Source organism: Anomaloglossus baeobatrachus, chromosome 10 (assembly GCF_048569485.1).
Source record: "Anomaloglossus baeobatrachus isolate aAnoBae1 chromosome 10, aAnoBae1.hap1, whole genome shotgun sequence".
In the NCBI taxonomy this organism is placed as follows: Eukaryota; Metazoa; Chordata; class Amphibia; order Anura; family Aromobatidae; genus Anomaloglossus; species Anomaloglossus baeobatrachus.
In genome coordinates, this window is record NC_134362.1 from 103044402 (window position 1) to 103061418 (window position 17017).

Consider the following 17017-nt stretch of genomic DNA (forward strand, 5'->3'; position numbering starts at 1 on the left):
TTCTCATGCATGAAGACCAGGATGTTTATGAAGGACAGTATCGAGTCATAGTCCATATTATAGCCATTATTTTGTTCCATTAGTCATACTAATCTAATCCGTAATCTACTGTCATGTCAATGATGGATAATGAATAATGATTTTTCTATTTTCTTTATCTTTATAGTCTGCTTCTTCGTCGTCTGCAAGATTTGGCCATTATTACGATATGTCAAAAACAATGTCACCAGACATGCTGCAATCTGCCAAGACACACAGCTTCTATCTTCCCAGTATAATACCCCTGGACGGAACATCTGGGTAACACATTTATCACAAATTTTCCATAATTACGTGATTAATGTAATATATACATATACTTATATTTGTATGTATGTGTGTGTGTTTGTGTGTGTGTGTGTGTGTGTGTGTGTGTGTGTGTGTGTATATATATATATATATATATATATATATATATATATATATATATATAAATATATACACTGTGCATTATAGCTATGTTCTCAATCAACTCAATCAAGACTCATAAATATCAAAGCTTAATATTTTTGGAAGTTGGAGTGTTTTTTTTTTTAGATTTGTCTATCTTAAGAGGATATCTGTTTGTGCAGGGGTAACTATTACTGTGCAGAATTATTAGGAAACTTAATAAAAACCAAATATATTCCCATCTCACTTGTTTATTTTCACCAGGTAAACCAATATAACTGCACAAAATTTAGAAATAAACATTTCTGACATGCAAAAACAAAGCCCCAAAAAAATTAGTGGCCAATATAGCCATTTTTCTTTATGATGACATTCAACAGCCTGCCATCCATAGATTCTGTCAATTGCTTGATCTGTTTACGATCAACAGTGCTCACCTATTGTGCCATCACCCATTCCCTGTAGACTGTGAGCCCTCGCGGGCAGGGTCCTCTCTAGAGATGAGCGAACCGGTCCCGGTTCGGCTCGAGGTCGGTTCGCCGAACGGAGGTCCCGTTCGAGTTCGGTTCGTCGAACGTTCGACGAACCGAACTCGAACTGCATAGGAAACAATGGCAGGCATTCACAAACACATAACAACACCTAGAAAACACCCTCAAAGGTGTCCAAAAGGTGACAAACAACTCACAACACAACACAAACACATGGGAAAGTGACAAGGACATATACTCATGCAAAAACAAAAGAGCAGGACAAGGAAAAAGAGGAGGACACACAGATATATGAGTATATGCAAGGAAACATCGATGCCATTATTGTGCAACTTGAGCCCTGCTCATTTTAGGCTTCCAATCTGGATAAATTTCCTGAGCTCGCCAAGTACGCCTTGGGGATCTTGTCGTGTCCTGCAGCCAGCGTTCTCTCGGAACCTGTCTTCAGTGCTGCTGGGGGTCTGCTGGCAGATAAGCACACGTGTCTGTCCACTGACAGTGTGGACATGGCTCTCAGAGGACTTTTCTTCCCCTGGGTCAGCCAGGGGACGGGAAAGGCACGCGTATTTTTGATAGTGCTTCATGCAAAGCATCTTTTCCTTTTTCAAAAGGGGGGTCAACTGATGCCAGTCAAGTATGGTGTGTGTGGCACAATTAGTGGAAACGAGGGAGACTGTGGTTGGAGTCCCCTCGCTGTGTTTCTAAAAGAACCAAGATGAACAAGTCATGGCTCTCAGAGGACTTGTCTTCCCCTGGGTCAGCCAGGGGACGGGAAAGGCACGCGTATTTTTGAGAGTGCTTCATGCAAAGCATCGTTTTCTTTTTCAAAAGGGGGGTCAAGTGATGCCAGTCAAGTGGGGTGTGTGTGGCCCAATTAGTGGAAACGAGGGAGACTGTGGTTGGAGTCCCCTCACTGTGTTTCTAAAAGAACCAAAATGAACAAATCATGGCTCTCAGAGGACTTGTCTTCCCCTGGGTCAGCCAGGGGACGGGAAAGGCACACGTATTTTTGAGAGTGCTTCATGCAAAGCATCTTTTCCTTTTTCAAAAGGGGGGTCAACTGATGCCAGTCAAGTGGGGTGTGTGTGGCCCAATTAGTGGCAACGAGGGAGACTGTGGTTGGAGTCCCGTCGCTGTGTTTTACATGAATTTCGAAGGGCATGACATGCCTAAGAGGTTGAGTTTCATCATCTGCAACTTGTTGGCAACAGAAAGGCTGCCTTTACACCCTTTTGAGACCGAGGATTTTTGAGACCTTATGCCCATTGCAGTGCCCCAAGAGCCGATGGCCAGTCGTCACTCCTTCTCAAAGAAAGGCGTGCCCGCGCTACCACAGTACGTCGCACACAACCTCACCAATTCCTTGAGAAACTCTGTGTGTGACAGGGTGCATTTCAACACAGATACTTGGACCAGTAAGCATGGACAGGGGAGTTACATGTTGCTGACTGGGCACTGGGTAACTATGGTGAGAGATGGAGAAGGGTTTGCTGTACAAGTCTTGCCGTCCCCACGACTTGTGTGTCAATCCTTCCTCTGTATGTACAAGTTCCTCCACTGCTTCTGCCTCCTCAACCTCGTGTGGGTCCTCCACCTCGGCCCAAACCCTGTGTGGTCAGGCCACCCTTCCTTGTAACTGCGCCCAAGAAATCCCACACACCTCCTTACTATGCTGGCAGCAGAGCTCAAGGCCATCAGGCGGTCAAATGTTTACTTTGAAATGTAGGGGAAATGTGAGACACCGCTGAGGAATTGTGGACGGTTAGCTCTGGAGAGTGAGACCGAGTTTCATCAATGGTTGTCTACACTCAACCAGCAGTCAGGGGAGGTCGGGTGCGACAATGATGCAAACCAGTCTGCGACCCTTCTTCAGGGCAATGTGACACACGTGCCTTGTATGGCTCACGTGTTGAACCTGGTTGTCCAGCAATTTTTAAAACACTATCCCGGCCTACATGGCCTTCTGCAGAGGGCACGGTGTAACGCCTGCCTGGATCGACACACTCAGATGGGCTGTAAAGGATAGGCTAGAGGCAAGCCACTCACCAAGCTGGACACCCAGAACCCTGAAACCCTTTAACCCCTATACAGTGATTTGGAATTACACAGGGCCCAAGTTGATCAATACCTGTGGAAGGCTGCAGTTCCAGAGAATAGTAGTCATGCAGGGTCAAAAACATTAATTGAGGAAGAGGAACAGAATGGGATACCCAGGACTTAATCAGAAAACAAGCAGAGGTGAAATGCGGATCGGCCAACGAGGTACATAAACAGCAAGCAGGAAACGTAGTCAGGTAACAAGCACACAAACTCATAAAACTGAACTGGGGGTAACAGTAACAAGAGGTTCATAGCTTTGTCTGGCAGTGGTCTGCAGACAGGAGGGGCCTAAAAAAGGGTGTGGGGTCTTCCCATTGGGACCAGAGTACAAATTAATTGAGTGGACTACGTTGGTGACTTAACAGCCGTGTGCGGCACTGATGCAAACCTGTCTGCGGCCCTTCGTCAGGGCAATGTGACACACGGGCCTTGTGTGGCTCACGTGTTGAATCTGATTCTCCAGCAATTTTTAAAATACCATCCCGGCCTACATGGCCTTGTGCAGCGGGCACGCTGCTATGTGCTCACTTTCATCCTTCTCACCCAGCAGCTCAACACCTTTCATCGCTCCGGAAGTCTTAGGGTCTGGCAGTTAAACGCCGGAAATGCGATGTTCCGACACGCAGGAATTGGAATCTGCACATGTTGCAGCGTGTGTGGCAGCACCGCAGAGCCCTGCTGAAATACGGTATGACGTATACCCTGGGCTAACTTGATCCAGAGGTGGTGCGGATCACGCTGCTGGAGTGGTGTCAGATCAAGGACCTATGCACCCTTCTACACAGTTTACAAATGTCGACGAAGATGTTTAGCACTGGCAATGCCATTCTCAGCGTGACAATTCTACATGATGGAGCACACTGTAAGCATTATTCGGAGTCAGGTATTGGTCCAAGAGGAAGGTGAGGAAGTACAGGAGGAGTCATATGCAGAAGGGATAATAAGATCTACAAGGTCCATACGGTAAGCGGCACCTAGGCAGCAGTTATGGTGGGGGATAGGGATTAACAAGGGCGCATAGTATCAGCAAAAATTGTTGAGGAAGGTGCAGGAGCCATGAAGAAATGGAGGACGAACTTGCGATGGGCATGGAAGACTCAGCAGATGAGTGAGAGCTTGCTCACATTTCGGTTGTGCGAGGTTGGGGGTAGAGGGCAGAGGAAGGAGGCACGATTCTCACCTCTCTGCCACCAACACACCAAGGACTTGGTCCTACTGGATGCACAAGACACATGAGCGTCTTCTTGCTGCACTACCTACAACATGACCCTCGGATTGTACGAATTCGAAGTAATGCTAACTACTGGGTTGCCACACTGTTAGATCCCCGGTACAAGACAAAATTTGGCGAAATAATTCCTGCCATATAAAGGGACGCACGTGTACAGGAGTATCTTCAGAAGGTGTTACGCAATCTTCGATCTGCTTTTCCACTAAACACCAGTGCTGCACAGAGTGAATCTCAACGCTTTGTCATGGATAGGAGGAAATGGTCTTTTACTTGTCCACATCTGAGGGACCGAGGGCTGACTGCTGTGCTGAGATGGCATTGAGTACGGTGTCCTTGCAGAGTTGCACTTTTGGTCATATACAAAATGAGTTGAAAAAGGACAGATGCTGGTGGAAAGGGGAACAGGTGTGTTGGAAAAAAGTTTTGGTCCGTGGGTTTGGTGGTTAAGCAAAAGTAACATTTGATGAAGAAACACCATCTGTTACGGTGGGACTGGCAGATTTGGATAAAGTGGTATATACTATGTTACCGCTATATAACGAAAATTAATAAGAAAAGAAAGAGAAAGGTATATATCCCCATCAGCAGTCAGTGTCCACCGTGCTCCCAGATGGAAAAGGAGAGGTTGGCAACTGGAAGGTTCGGTGGAGGATACAGAGCTGTGTGGCTATGAAACTAATAGTAGCCTGAAACAAGTTAGACGCCACTCGGATCTTGAGACAGGGAGCCCTGTTAGCGTCACAGGGTCCACACGCCCACCCAGCCCAGGAACTCCCTGTTAACATCACAGGGGCCATTCAGTACGCTGACCGTGTGCATTGGGGCCACACCTGTGGACAGCAGGCGCATCAGCAGCAGCAGGCCTGTTAATGCCACTGGGCTGCACAAGCAGGACTTGTAGGACAGGAGCTGGTCTTAACCGTTCTGCGTTACCAACTGTGGTGGCGGCCTGCATCGACGCCCTATCCCTGCCTACCTCTGGCCTAAAGCCGCAATGGGTTCAACACATGGAGGTGTGCTCTTTCGGAGCATAATAGAAGACTGCGCACCTCCTTGTTGTCTCCAGCCCCTTTTATAACCTGGGTCCGCCCCAAACCAGGGTGGACCACAATGCACCTCCTGGAGACAAAAGCAGAGTGATACGTCATGAGTGGCATAACTAGCGTCCTATTTGGAACCGCAACTTCAATGATGACCTCATGGCTGTCATGACCCAAACACCTCACCAGTCATCGTCTGACCATCAATAATGAGGTGACAAGTCATAGAGGCGGGCCTCTGCAAGCCATTTGGGAGTGGCCTGGCCACATCGTCAGGACACCTGATGCCCTGTGGTCTAAATGGCCCCCCCACATCAGGGGCAGGGCCAAATAGTTCATTACCGTACCTAGTTTTAGATGCAGTAAGTGCCTGACCATTGTCAGTTGCATGAAATACAGTCTCTGAAAAAAGACTATCAGCTTTAGCATGGTGTCTATGCACAACACAGGACTCAGACCCGGCACGGAGTGCAAGTACCTGTGCAAAGAGGCTTTTCGCACTAAGTGTGGGAGCATGCGCTGTAGCCCGAAATGAAGACTTAGCCTCAGGAATGGCACAGTCAGGCTGAGCATACTCACTAGGCGAAACACTGGAGTTAGGCTGCGGCTGGGGTAAATCGGCACACGCATGCGCACTAGCTGCCTCTCCACACTTAGACGTGGAGGAGAAAGCAGCCAGCTGGACAACCCGAGGCACAGGCCTAAATGGTAGCTGATGCCTGGGCGCAACTGAAACCGCAGCAGGCTGCTTGTGTTTAAGGCGTCACCGTTTTGTAACAACAAATACCATCCAAAAGAACAGGTGTACTTCTTCCCATGGATAATCTGATATGATCCCTTTTTTCATGGACACGACCATCGCTAACAAATGTAGATGAGGCCAAATCAGCAGCTGCTTCAATGGATCTGACGTGCTCCATAAAGTGGCCTCTCCTCCACCCCAATTTCAAGATCCCAAATACTCCATTCCTCTGTGGTGTCAATCCAATCGCACTTGCTTCCTAACAGCTCTCAAGTTTCCACCAGCCCTGCTGAGTATGGGGTAACAGAGATGGTTGAGTTTGCATAGCTGTTCAGTCGCACTATAGCCTGTGAATCAGAGGTCTGCTCCAAAGCTGCAATGAGTACAGACAAGGAAGTTATTATTATTTTTATTATTATTGATTTATAGAGCACCATTGATTCCATGGTGCTGTACATGATAAGGGGGTTACATACAGAATACATATACAAGTAACTATAGACAGACTGGTACAGAGGGAAGAGGTCCCTGCCCTTGCGGGATTACATTCTAAAGGATTTTTGGGAGGAGACAGTAGGAGTGGTTTAGGTTGAGCGTCAAGTACGTATGGTGGTGGTGTCATTGAAGGTTATAGTCATTTCTGAACAGATGAGTTTTCAGATTCAGTTTGAAGCTTGCGTGTGTAGCAGATAATCTGACGTGTTGAGGTAGCGAGTTCCATGAGACAGGGGAAATGATCTGCGCAGATGGCCAGAAGCTTTGTGAGTGGGATCCAGGCCCCGATGAAGAAGGTGCTGTGCCTAATCTACACCCTCATTTCCAAAAAGTAAATCCTCCTGGTGGAGACAATGGGGAACATGATGAGGAGCACAGATACCTGATTGGAAAGACAACTTTACTATTCGGTTAGGGCAGGAAGAGGTTGTCTCGGAGGACTCAGGACGAGGGGAATGAAAACACACAGGGTTATTGATGAGGTTGGAGACCACACTTACTGTCAAACCAAAGTCAGCCAGTCGATGAGGTCAGCAGAGGAGGTGGAGGAGGATGCTACTGACGACGAGGTTACGTTGCGTCTTCCTGGCCAGAGACAAAGTACTGGAAGCACGTCAACAACTGAATCCTGGACCACAACTTTGACTCTGAGCAGAAGTCGTGTTGGCTATGCAGGTCGCATGGGCTGTAAGCCTTTCCTAGCCTGTGAATTTTTGGACATCGCAAAGGATCACCCAAGTCATGGAATCTGTAAGATTTGTCAACAATCTGTAAGTAGAAGGCAAAAACTCACACTTTTGAGTACTTCCTCCATGAAGTATCACATGGATATGAATTGACAGCGTGAAGGTGTATTGCTCAGCTTTAGAAACTGTCAACGCAATATGCTTATTTGCCGTTCATTGCATGCATTGTTGCAGACTACACACAAGGGGCTGCTGTTTTTTTGGATCTGCCTTTGGTCACTATAGCAATAGAAAATTGCTCTTCGGGGGTGGACTTGAAGATGCTGTCTATGAACAGAAGTAAAAGCTAAAGGTGTGTGTTACAGCAAGGAGCCACCGCGGAAACACTTCGTTCAATTGTGAGGGGAGTTGTGTTGTATTTTGATGATGAGCACTGTAACGTCAGTGAGCAGCATCCTGTGCCACAGACCAACATTCTTACGGTCCTGTCTATACTGTTTACCGTGAGAGGAGCGTAAAGTCTGTATTTCTGGCAACTGGACATCACAGTACCCGGGTACGGTAGGCTGTGCCCAGACAATAATGCGGGCACGCAACACTTTGTTTTATTAGCAAAACACATATCTGTTCTGGGTAGGCTGACTATATAGACAATAAGACTTGCTGCCTCTGCACTGTCAAATTGTCACGTACAGTTTAAATCATAGAGGGACAGCAACACATGTTTGCATTGACTGTTGCTTTTCAAGATTTCCATGACTGTGTTGCAGAGCTGTGTGGTTTGCAGTCACACTGTTATCATCTGCATTATCTGTGAGGCTTCAGCAAACAAGGGTATTCAGGGGGGGTAATGTGTTTTGTCTATGTTTAGGTAGATAACTTGGAAGCTCTTGTGATGCGCCACTGGTAAGTAGTGTTCGCACACACACACACACACACACACACACACACACACACACACACACGCACAAACACAATTACTGCTACACAGAGGGATTAGCAGGTAATAGGCAACAGAATAGATTGTTCAATTATTTAAATTGTATGCATGGTTCTTATTGTTTATTTTGGTAAAGTTAAACAATCATTTATCAACCCAACTGCCTAGAGTCCTTTTCCTGTTGCCTGGTTTTGCTGCATACTGGGGAGCCCACCCTGTACACGACTTAAAATGAAGCATAAGTCGCAATGTGAATTTCACTGTGCTACAATGCGGCCTAGCGTGCCTGTGCAACCACCGCCTGCCTGCCCCATCAAGTGCATCTGCGTGCTCTTCATCCTCTGTGACTGTGGGGACAGCAGTCACACATGGTTTTTCACACTGAACTTCCACTCCTTTACCCGCAACAGGGAGTGTGATTGGCAGGTCATCACTTGTTTTGGAAGTGGAAACAGAAGGTATTGTTGAGCTGTCAGACATCGAGAGAACCATCATTGGATGCAGGCTACATTATATCGACGCCTGCACCTTCGTCACAGATTGGCTGGACTACCTGCAGTTAATAATTGCATTCCAGAAATGGAAAGGAGTGTAGAATGCACATGTGTTGTACCTTGCTTGGCAGCAAAGGAACACTAACTTAGTATTCCAGACAATTTTAGGATGTCAGAAAAAGAGTCAGCTCTTTGGGCAAATTAAATAGCGTGGCAAAAGTGGACAGATGGGTACAGTGGCCGTGTTCTGTGGGTACCAGGACAGTAAAAGAAGCCTCACTTTCTATCGCTCCTAATGATCAAATGCAGCAAGGAATTCCCTGAGTTTGCTATAAAATTAGCATAGCAAAATGTGCATGAGTGTAGAATGCAGAGGTGCTTGAGATTGCTTGGTACAAGTGGCACAATAAAGGAGTCCTACAGGCATTTTTTGTATGCCACTAAGTTGCAGTATTTTTTGCTATCATTATAGCTTATTAAAAACAGAGCAGGAGGGTGTCATGCAGAGGTGCTGCACATAGCTTGGCACCAGTGGGGCACTAATGGAGTACAACAGCCACTTCTTGTATGCCACTAAGTTTCCTCAGTGTTTGCTATTATAATGGCTTAGTAACAATGAGTTTGAGTGTGCAATGCAGGCAGACGTGCTGCAAATATCTTTGCACTAGTGGGACGATACAGAAGTCCAATAGCCACGTTTAGGATGCCACTAAGTTTCCTCAGTGTTTGCTAGTATAATGGCTTAGTAACTATCAGTTTGAGTGTGCAATGCAGGCAGACGTGCTGCAAATATCTTTGCACTAGTGGGACTATACAGAAGTCCAATAGCCACGTTTAGGATGCCACTAGGTTCACTGAGTGTTTGCTAGTATAATGGCTTAGTAACAATGAGTTTGAGTGTGCAATGCAGGCAGACGTGCTGCAAATATCTGTGCACTACTGGGACTATACAGAAGTCCAACAGCCACGTTTAGGATGACACTAAGTTCACTCAGTGTTTGCTAGTATAATGGCTTAGTAACTATCAGTTTGAGTGTGCAATGCAGGCAGAGGTGCTGCAAATATCTGTGCACTACTGGGACTATACATAAGTCCAACAGCCACGTTTAGGATGCCACTAAGTTTCCTCAGTGTTTGCTAGTATAATGGCTTAGTAACTATCAGTTTGAGTGTGCAATGCAGGCATACGTGCTGCAAATATCTTTGCACTAGTGGGACTATACAGAAGTCCAATAGCCACGTTTAGGATGCCACTAGGTTCACTGAGTGTTTGCTAGTATAATGGCTTAGTAACAATGAGTTTGAGTGTGCAATGCAGGCAGACGTGCTGCAAATATCTTTGCACTAGTGGGACGATACAGAAGTCCAATAGCCACGTTTAGGATGCCACTAAGTTTCCTCAGTGTTTGCTAGTATAATGGATTAGTAACAATGAGTTTGAGTGTGCAATGCAGGCAGACGTGCTGCAAATATCTGTGCACTAGTGGGGCTATACAGAAGTCCAACAGCCACGTTTAGAATGACACTAGGTTCACTGAGTGTTTGCTAGTATAATGGCTTACTAACAATGAGTTTGAGTGTGCAATGCAGGCAGACGTGCTGCAAATATCTGTGCACTACTGGGACTATACAGAAGTCCAATAGCCACGTTTAGGATGCCACTAGGTTCACTGAGTGTTTGCTAGTATAATGGCTTAGTAACAATGAGTTTGAGTGTGCAATGCAGGCAGACGTGCTGCAAATATCTTTGCACTAGTGGGACGATACAGAAGTCCAATAGCCACGTTTAGGATGCCACTAAGTTTCCTCAGTGTTTGCTAGTATAATGGCTTAGTAACTATCAGTTTGAGTGTGCAATGCAGGCAGACGTGCTGCAAATATCTGTGCACTACTGGGACTATACAGAAGTCCAATAGCCACGTTTAAGATGCCACTAGGTACACTCAGTGTTTGCTAGTATAATGGCTTAGTTATAATGAGTTGGAGTGTGCAGAGGACAGGAGGGTACAGTGGCAGGGTTGTGGGGCTCTGGGTAGAGGAATGGAAGCCTGCCTTTCTATTCCCTCCTAATTGGGAAATGCAGCGAGGAAATCCCTGACCTTAGCTACACAGACGCTGTCTCTGTTTTCAGGACCTGTCACCTATGGCTCTGACCCTGCCGGTACGAGCCCTTAAAAGGACTGGTAGAAAGTGCTCTCCCTAAGCTGTCCAGCACTGTGTATGGAGCGCATACAGCTGTATCGGCGATAGGACTCAGGACGGAGCTGCGCCAGTGATGTCTGACACCAAGGACGCAGAAGAGATAATGGCGTCCGGACGGGCAGATACTCGTTTTTATAATGCAGGGACATGTGATATGGACATCCTATCACACATGCCGTTGCTTCTCTGGCTAAAAGTCCACTTAGCTGTGTGTGTGTCTGGGATTGGCTGACATAATGGCCCTCCCCACTACACGCGCGCGCTTAGGGAAGGAAGACAAGGAAAAAAAAAAAATGGCGATCGCCATTATACAAACAGCAGTGATCTGAAGGCGCTGTTCCCGCACACTATACACTGAAATTTCATAATAGTGTGAGTCACAGAGTGACTTACACTATTACAGCGGAATGCCAGCTAGGAATTAGCTGGTTTTTTGCTGCTAGAACCGTTCTCGAACGTTTCTAGAACTATCAAGCTTTTGCAAAAAGCTCGAGTTCTAGTTCGATCTAGAACAGGCCCCAAAATCACTCGAGCCTAGAACTGGAGAACCTCGAACCGCGAACCGCGCTCAACTCTAGTCCTCTCTCCTCCTATACCAGTCTGTCTTGTACTGTTAATGATTGTTGTACGTATACCCTCTTTCACTTGTAAAGCGCCATGGAATAAATGGCGCTATAATAATAAATAATAATAATAATAATAATAACAGTGCGTGCAGCAGCCACCACAGCCTCCCAGACACTGTTCCGAGAGGTGTACTGTTTTCCTTCCCTGTAGATCTTACATTTTATGAGGGACCACAGGTTCTCTATGGGGTTCAAATCAGGTGAAAAGGGGGCCATGTCATTATTTTTTCATCTTTTAGACCTTTACAGGCCAGCCACGCTGTGGAGTAGTTGGATGCATGTGAGCATTGTCCTGCATGAAAATCAGGTTTTTCTTGAACGATACCGACTTCTTCCTGTACCACTACTTGAAGAAGTGGTCTTCCAGAAACTGGCAGTAGGTGTGGGAGTTGAGCTTCACTCCATCCTCAACCCGAAAAGGTCCCACAAGTTCATCTTTGATGATACCAGCCCATACCAGTACCCCACCTCCACCTTGCTAGTGTCTGCCTTTTACTGATCCAGCCTCTGGCCCATCCATCTGGCCCATCAAGAGTCACTCTCATTTCATCAGTCCATAAAACCTTTGAAAAATCAGTCTTAAGATATTTCTTGACCCAGTCTTGACGTTTTCTATTATATTTCTTGTTCAAAGGTGGTCGTTTTTCAGCCTTCCTTACCTTGGCCATGTCCCTGAGTATGGCACGCCTTGTGCTTGTTGATACTCCAGTAACGTTGCAGCTCTGAAATATGGCCAAACTGGTGGCAAATAGCATCTTGGCAGCTTCACGCTTGATTTTCCTCAATTCATGGGCAGTTATTTTGCGCCATTTTTGCCCAACACACTTCTTGCGACCCTGTTGGCTATTTGCCATGAAATCCTTGATTGTTTGGTGATCACGCTTCAAAACGTTTAGCAATTTCAAGACTGTTGCATCCCTCTGCAAGACATCTCACAATTTTGGACTTTTCAGAGCCCGTCAAATCTCTCTTCTGACCCATTTTGCCAAAGGAAAGGTAGATGTCTAATAGTTAAGCACACCTTATATAGGGTGTTGATGTCATTACACCATACCCCTCCTCAATACAGAGATGCACATCACCTGATTTACTTAATTGGTAGTTGGCTCTCAAGCCTATACAGCTTGGAGTAGGACAACATGTATAAAAAGTATCATGTGATCAAAATACTCATTTGCCTAATAACTCTGCACACAGTGTGTGTGTGTGTGTGTGTGTATGTGTTTGTGTATGTGTATATATATATATATATATATATATATATATATATATATATATATATATATATATATATATATATATATATATATATATACACCCCCAGTGAAGGAAATAATTATTTGACCCCTTGCTGATTTTGTAATTTTGCCCTTGACAATGACATGGACAGTCTATAATTGTAAGGGTAGGTTAATTTTAACAGTGAAGACTGTCATGGGCATGGAGTTCACTAGAGATTCACATGAGCCGCTGGAATCCTCTTCCCTGCTCCATGACGACATCACAGAGCTGGTGGATGTTAGAGGCTATGCGCTCCTCCTCCTTCTATTTGAGGATACACAACAGATGCTCAGTAGGGTTTAGGTCTAGCACCTTTTTCCCTCACCCTACCCTTTATTTTTACCACTGCCTTCTTTAGCAAGGCAGTGGTCATCTGGAAGGAGTGTTTTGGGTCGCTATCCTGTTGGAATACTGCCTTGCGGTCCGGTTTCCGAAGGGAGGGGATCATGCTCTGCTTCAGTATGTGACAGTACATGTCGACATTAATGGTTCCCCCAAAGAACCGTAGCTTCCCACAGCCGGCAGCACTCATGTAGCCACAAACCATGATATTCCCACCACCATGCTTGATTGTAGGCAAGACACACTTATCTTTATACGCCTCACCGCGTTGCCACCGCACACATTTGACTCAATCTGATTCAAATAATTTAATTTTGGTCTCATCAGAACACAGGACATGGTTCCAGTAATTCATGTCCTTAGTCTGCTAGTCTTCAGCAAACTGTTTGAAGATTTTTTTGTGCATCATCTTTAGAAGATGCTTCCTTCTGGGATGACAGCCATGCAGACCAATTTGATGCAGCTTGCAGCATATGGTCTGAGCACGAACAGGCTGACCCCCACCACTGTTACCTCTGCAGCAATGCTGACAGCACTCATACATCTATTTTGAAAAGACAACCTCTGGATATGCTGAGCACAAACCATTAATTTCTTTGGTCGACCATGGCGAGGCCTGTTCTGAGTGAAGCCTGTCATGTTAAACAACTGTATGGTCTTGGCCACTGTGCTGCAGGTCAGTTTCAGGGTGGTGGCAATCTTCTCAAAGTCTCGGCCATCTTTATGTAGAGAAACAATTTTTTTCAGATCTTCAAAGAATTATTTGCCACGAGGAGCCATGTTTAGCTTCCAGTGACCAGTATGAGAGAGTGTGTGAGCGATAACACCAAATTTTTTTAATCAGATCTTTTTTGATTAAACTCTGGTACAAGAGTACAAGACAGATATGTGACCACTGCATAACACATATGTACTTTATCATAGTAAGTTGAACATTATCATATTATGCAGGGCTATACAATTACTCCTCATACATATTTATGATATTTCGGTTTTCCATAAACTAACCAATTAAACTACTTAACATCATTAAGATAACAAAGAGTCATTAAGGATAAAATTTTCCTACTATGTCCGTCCCGCTTTAACACTCGCTCTCTAACCATGTCGATAACACCAAATTTAACACACCTTCTCCCTATTCACACCTGAGACCTTGTGACATTAATGATTCACATGACACTGGGAGGGAAAATGACCAGTGGGTATAATTTGGCCACTTTCACTTAGGGATGTACTCATTACAGTTGTCAGCGGTTTTTACAGCAATGGCAGTGGGAGTTACTTAGAGGGCACCAAATGTACACTATTTTACAAGCTGAACACTGATTACTTTACAGTATCAAAGTGTCATATCTTCAGTGTTGTCCCATGAAAAGATATACTAAAATATTTACAAAATGTGAGGAGTGTACTCACTTTTGTGATATTCTGTATCTAGAAGTATGTATGTGCAGTGCCTTAACCCCATTACGACAGCCTTACGGAGATAAACGGCAGCAGAATTAGGTCCTTATTCTGATCTGCCGTCTATAAACGGCGGTCAGAAAAAGGTAAATAGCGCCCCCCATCGTCAGAAAATCTCCGGGGTTTCAGCTACCGGGGGTAGCTGAGACCCTGGAGATCATGATTCAGGCCGTTTTTTCCGGTCCCCGCTCACCTTATGACCGGTATACACCGTATACCGATGATCATGGTAAAGTAAATCACAGCGCTGGTAAACAATGATTTATCTCCCATATGGCATGAACAAACATGTCAGCTGGGAGATAAATTTCCTCCCACGGTCCCCTCCGGTTCCCCGGGGTCGCCGAAGTGCCAACCCCCAACCCCCTCCCGAAAATCCAAGATGGCGGCGCGCACAGCAGCGCGCCGCAGCGCGCCGCCCGCATTTATCCATTTCCTTTGACTTCTGTCGCATGTGCCATCACACATGCCACAGAAAACTCCTCCCCAGGCCCTGCCAGGTCACCCCCTATTCCCCCCAGTGTCTCCCGGTGTCCCCCGTACCTGTTGCAGCGCTGATCCCCCGCGGCCCTTTCCTCCTTCACAGCAGACGCCGGTCACATGTGCAGAGCGCGGCTGTCAGCTCAGCTTCCTGTGTCTGACTCAGAGACGCTGGCTCACTGCACGGACTCTGCAGCTGTGACCCGGGGAGAGTGGGTGCAGATTCTTTGCACCCACTCTCCTCAAATGGAAGGTCTGCACTCCTAGAAAATGGGGGATACGTTCCCTGAACGTGCCCCCCATATTCTAGAAGATCGTGGGACTTCCAAAATGGCTTACAGATTTTTTTTTCTTTTCAATAAATTCGTGAAAGAGGGATGGTTGGGGAGTGTTTTTTCAAAAAATTTTTCTTTAGGATCAACAACGTCCCGGGAATATTCAAGTTATACAAAAATCGCCAAATATTCCCAATATAAACAATTATTTATTTAATAAAAAATTCCACACCACAGTGTAAGTAAACAAGTGATCACTAGATCATGTACATATAAAATGTTCCAGATGACAGTAAAGATATGCAAGTAGACAAGATTCACAAACAACTTAGAGCATAGGACTTAACTTAGGCTGAAAATATAGCAGTATTCAGCACCCAAATTTTGGAGTCTATCAGTCCATAAGGTCCAGGCACATATATGCTGTTGCTCTTTCAGAAGTCCTTTTAATATAGGTGAATCGTCCACTTAGATGTCATATAAATATTCCTTCTTAGTTCCTCCGCCTCGACGCGTTTCCCCACACGGAGAGTGTGGTTCATCAGGAGGCTATGAGTTTAAATACATTTAATCAGCATCAAGATATACAGGGATACACAGTTTTAAAAACATTATCACAGTAGCATCAAACAAATAGAGAACCAACAATGTATTTAGTACTTGCCCAAAATGAAGGTTAGGTGTACAGGTCCATGGCACCAGATAGACAGGATCAGCAATGGTACAGACGATGCTGTGTAGATGACCACCACTGTCCAAGTGATCGCCATGGAGCTGAACCACCATATAGGTATATATATACCAAACATTATTCAAAACACCTGAGGGCACAACAGGGCGGAAGCTACCGGGTGTCCGGTGTACGCCCCCTACATGACGCGCGCTTATTGCACGTGCCATACGGGGGCCCAAAGGAATCAATACATTTGCCATCCAGCGATACTGAGACCCGACCACGCATGCCCAGTATCGCGAACTCATTGTGCCCGCGTCAGGACGGATGCCTGCTCGGGTCAAATTACATGGACGGGAGAAACAGAGACTTCTGCGCATGCGCGCGGCCTCCATAGATACAGAAAGAGCGTCCCAGGAGAGCCGCGTCACATGGTCCAATGAGAAGATCCTCAACACGCATGCGCAGTATCATAGAGATAAGACTTAGATATTTTTCACCACCGCCCTTGAGAATCACTCAGAAGGCGGTGTTTAAATTATTTTAATGGACACCGCATCAATCAGAGCTACCGCCCCTGGCCCTGAGGCGTAAAGAGGACAATATAGATACTAAGTATGATTACATTAGGCATAGTAACATAAGTTACACAAATATACATATGGCCAATTATAATGTACATATGGCCGATTGTGATATACAGATATACATATGGCCAAGTTTGATTACATTAGACATAATAGCATAGATTACATAGATATACATATGGCCAATACCATGTATATAGATACATTTTATATATTCCTGAGGCAAGCACTTACAAAGATGATTATGATAATAACCAATAATATAGAAACCCCTTACTTAAGTGGGCAAACTTCCAAAGTAAAGCATAGTAAGACCCTTAAACAGTATATACCCTGTCCAAGCTATGTGGGGAGGAAGCAACTAAATATAAGCTGCTCGTTAAGCCCCCCTGGTGAAAGGGAGCCCAACTTAAAAATCCATGCTGACTCCTTCTGT

General features: G+C 45.5%; 1 protein-coding gene across 6 annotated transcripts in view; it reads left to right on the forward strand.

The window, feature by feature from the left end:
- The window catches only part of ELP4 (elongator acetyltransferase complex subunit 4), a 687452-nt gene that overhangs the window by 175601 nt on the left and 494834 nt on the right, over nt 1-17017 (forward strand). For all 6 annotated transcript variants that reach the window (XM_075325557.1, XM_075325560.1, XM_075325558.1 and 3 more), the window contains exon 5: nt 167-300. In XM_075325557.1, the coding sequence (XP_075181672.1) occupies nt 167-300 (134 nt within the window). The remainder of the gene's footprint in view (nt 1-166; nt 301-17017) is intronic.